Source organism: Arachis ipaensis, chromosome B09 (genome assembly GCF_000816755.2).
Source record: "Arachis ipaensis cultivar K30076 chromosome B09, Araip1.1, whole genome shotgun sequence".
Taxonomy (NCBI): Eukaryota; Viridiplantae; Streptophyta; class Magnoliopsida; order Fabales; family Fabaceae; genus Arachis; species Arachis ipaensis.
The window spans coordinates 86,867,154-86,871,628 of record NC_029793.2 but is presented as its reverse complement, the minus strand read 5'-3'; the positions used below and the strand labels follow the sequence as shown (position 1 = coordinate 86,871,628).

Genomic DNA, 4,475 nt, shown 5'->3' with positions numbered 1-4,475 from the left:
CAAAGCAATCTTAAATCTGAAATACCTCAAATAATATTAATTAAGAAAATCATAACATGAATGTAGCATAAGCTAAATTGAAAAGATAAATAATAATTAAAAGTATATAATAAAATTAGAAAATAAATAAGAGGAACATTGAACCTGAGAAGAAGTTGAAATTCTAAATCCTAATATAAATCCTAATCCTAATCCTAAGAGAGAGGAGAGAACCTCTCTCTCTAAAAACTACATCTAATTCTAAAAATTATGAATTGTGAGCTTCTTATTATGAATGAATGGATTTCCCCACTTTATAGCCTCTAATCTGTGTTTTTTGGGCCGCAAACTGGGTCGGAAACAGCCCAAAATTCGCTGGTTGCGAATTCAAACACGCTGATTTTTCGTCACTGCGATGCATCCGCGTGGAGCACGCGTTCACGTCGCCTATTGTCAGGGCAACTATGGCATATTATATATCAAATCGAAGCCCCAGACGTTAGCTTTCTAACGCAATGAAAACTGCGTCGTTTGGATCTCTGTAGCTAAAGTTATAGCTATTTGAGTGCGAAGAGGTCAGGCTGGACAGCTTAGCAATTTCTCCAACTTCTTGTATTCCTTCCACTTTTGCATGCTTCCTTTCCATCCTCTGAGCCATTCTTGCCTTGTAATCTCTAAAATCACTTAACACACATATCAAGGCATCTAATGGTAATAAGAGAGGATTTAAACATAGGGAACTTAAGGCCAAAGGAGCATGTTTTCAATCAAAGCACATAATTAGGAAGGCAAATGTAAAACCATGCAAATAGTATGAATAAGTGGGTAAAGAGTTGATAAAAACCACTCAATTGAGCACAAGATAAACCATAAAATAGTGGTTTATCAGTTATCATTTAGGTTCTTGAAGCGTTTGCTTCGTGGCTTCGCCTAAAGAATGGGTACTAATTTTTTTTTACCTCTTTGCATATTAGAGTGTTCGGCTAAGTTGTTTTTATTGAATGTATTAATATATTATTCTGATCAAGATTAATTATTCAAGAACTGTTTTGTATAAATGAATCATCTGAATTGTGTAGCATATTAGAGGAATCTTGTCAGATGAGTGTGCTTTACTGTCAAGCATTTGGTTAATTTTTTTTGTGCGATCTATAGTGTTCTCAACTATATGTATATATTTGGATTTTTTAAAATCACAAATATATAATTGACAGTTGGCTTTTAAACAAAAGAATTTTGAATGGAATGAGTATCTCAACTTATAGGAAATAGACTTGTCAAGTGAAACTGATGGAAAGCATAGATGCATTCCACAAATGCTGTATAATTTCAGGAAGGGTTTATAAAGTTAATGAAGAATATAGGGGAGATATGTATTTAATTTGAATATTATAACTTTATTATCTTGGTTTATGTGTTTCTTTTTCCATTGGCTTTACTATTTCTCTTTAAATTTTTGTTCATTTCAGGATTCCCGGATCTGTTCTCAGTACCCATCCATTAGTTCTTATAGCATTATCAAGCTTGAATTATGAGTTTCTTTCTGAGGCATCTGTAAATGGTATGTATGATAGCATGGAAAAATACTAATAATTTTCTATTTTTCGTAAATATTCATATGCTTTTTGTTGGTTGAGCAATGAATGGTAGGAAGGAAGATATCTAAGTATCAAATTAACCAGTGCTGTTCACTATATCTGAGTAGCAAATTAACCAGTGCTGTTCACTTGCATATTTAAAAAACATCTGTTCTGGTTTTGCTGACCAGTGTCTCCAATGTTCTAAAAGTACTAGTTAAAGATACTAAAAAGAGTATATTTTCAGAAGTTTTTTCTTCTTTTGCCTTTTTCCAATGCATTGAAAACTTATCTATTTCACATCTCCAGCATGAAGCTTCCTTTTTTTAATCCTTAATCAGTACTCTTTTAATTTCACAATGTTCACAGTACTTATGCTTCAATATATCTGTATCATAAACCTGATGTTCATGTCTTTTGCTTCCTTGTTTTCAGGGGTTATTGGTCTGACTCCAGAGTGAAAACAACTCTATGTTAGCATATCAGTTATTAGTGTTGTTGAATTATCCATGAAAACTATGAAACATGAATAGCATGATGAAATTCCTCTGTGCTTTGGTTTGGTGTTTTTTATATTTATCTTTTACTTTTACAATTATTTATACGTCTTCGTTAAGCAATTAGCACATGAGAGAATCAGTTTATGTAGATTATTACTTTGTAGCTCTGTACTGATATTTCCAATTTATGGAATATAAATGCAGCATACTTACAGGCTTCCTTTAATTCATGGTAAGTGTGTTTTATACTTTCCATATCGTAATGAAATTATAGTTTCCTCTTCATACCTTTTATCACAGCATTTATTCTGTCTTGCTTAATGATCCTCTTCAACATTCTTGTTTGTTGACACTCCTTTTCTGCACAACCTAATTTACTAATCAATTCATTGTATTTGATAGTCTACCATGGTGTGGTGTTTTACCTTTTTGCTTTTGGTAATTGGCGGATTTCTTTTTTGTAGATGGACGATAGTCCAACCACCGGAAGTGTAAACACCATGACTGCCGAGAAGTAGCATCTAGCAAAATTACTTGTATGGGAGAAAATCACTTCTATGGATCAAATTAGTCATGTTAGTTGTATGGTAAATTATGTCTATAATCTTAATTATTAAACTACCCTTTAGCTTTTCTAATATGTTCTCATTATGTTCTTCCAATAATATGTCTTAAATCATGTAGCCAAAATCGGAAATTAAAGGGGATCTTGATCATGGTAAGAGGATATTGCAGTGCTCATAACAAAATCCAACCTGGTGCCATACCCAAGGTATGTTTATTCTATTCTGTTTTCCATGGAATCAGTCATATTCTATGCTCATCTAGTTTCACATTGTTCTTGTTGATTATCACAACTAATTGTTGGACTTGAACTGATTTATTAGGTGGTTGAAGCCCGGAGTGATGTTGATGTTCTTCCTAATGGGAAAGTACTATCTGTGTATCAATACTTTGAAAATGTGAGGAACTTTTTTGTTTCTCTTGAGAGATTGGGGCTTTCCACTTTTGAAACTTTTGATTTGAAACAGGTGATTATTACTTTTTTTTATTATTATAAAAGAAATGATAAATGAAAGTAATATAAAAGAGATTGGGGCTTCCCACTTTTTTTTATTATTATTACTTAGTTGGTGGAAGAGGCATGAATTCAATTAGCAGCTTGCTAAGTGGTATTTACTAGTTTCCTCACTCTCTGATATTCTAATAACAATTAATATATTCTATACTCCCCGCATCATGCAAATTTTGTCATCGGGTAAGTTTGTGCCTTGCCTCACTTCAATGCCGTGTGTGAGTTAATCTTGGGTTTCTTCTACATATTCTGCAAATGCTGATATTGCTTACTGATTGCTATGGTGAAAAGTGTATATTAGAGAAGATGTTTGTCACAGTTCCACACGTTTTTCTTTTTTCTTTTTTTCACTTTCTCATTATTTTGAGCTATTGCTATCCATGCATATCCCTATGTTTTGCAGGACCCACTGGTTACGAAGGGACCAATATTGGTTCTATTGCTTGGCATAGATGTTTGGGAGCATGCATATTACTTACAGGTAAAATTTCGGGCTTGGTAGTTAATTGGTAATGGCATGATTATTGTAATGACATTATTGAAGGCCTATTTTTCTTTTCAGTGTGATGGTTATGATTTATGAAATGTTGTGTTAGCAGAATTTTCAAAGTTTCAAAGATTTCAAAATACCTTTCCTTGTATAAAAGTTGTTATTATCATTTTCCTTATATGCTTATAAGTAGCTGAGAAAATTTGCTTCCTTTCTTAATATATTCTTGATGATTTCATTGATTGAGATGTCTCTTTATTATAAGATGAAACCAAATGAGTAAATGACCCTTTTCTCATTGGAAGCTAGAGCTTTACTAGGAAGCCTGGAATATCAGAAGGGTAATTTTGAAGCTGCACTTCATGTATTTGAAGGAATATACATTGTTGCTGTTGCTCTAAAGATGAAAATTTCTATATCACTTATTCCTGTTGCACTTTATTCTCTTTTATTATGTATTCAAATTATATTTTTGTTGTAGGAATTGAATCAAGAGAGTGAGATTTCATCGCCAAAAGAGTTAGGAAGTAGGTCTTCTGGAGCAAGCAATAGAGCAGCATGAAATATGATGGAGATTTTATGCATTAAGAGTTACATGCTATGACATTTATAGTTGAAAAATTATGTTACGTTTGATACTTTGTATAAGAGTTATTACTTTTGATTTTCAATACTAAAAAATCATATATTATGTTTAATACTTTGTTTGAGTTATATAATATTTTGTTTATGGATTATGATTTCTAATAATAAATATTATTTGTTTACAGGATAAAAAGGAGGGTAAAAATTGCATTTTTAAATGATAAAAAAGTGTAAGTGTTAGGGTTAAAACGGCGGTTTAAAAATAACAT

The 4,475-nt window shown here is 32.1% G+C and overlaps 1 protein-coding gene across 1 annotated transcript in view; it reads left to right on the top strand.

Annotated features, from left to right (window-relative positions):
- LOC107615661 (transportin MOS14-like) overlaps nt 1–2,906 on the top strand; it is a 5,058-nt gene extending 2,152 nt beyond the window's left edge. Inside the window, exons 4-6 of the mRNA XM_021111506.1 lie at nt 880–920; nt 1,449–1,540; nt 2,741–2,906. Coding sequence (XP_020967165.1) covers nt 880–920; nt 1,449–1,540; nt 2,741–2,757 — 150 coding nt within the window. The 3' untranslated portion in view covers nt 2,758–2,906. The remainder of the gene's footprint in view (nt 1–879; nt 921–1,448; nt 1,541–2,740) is intronic.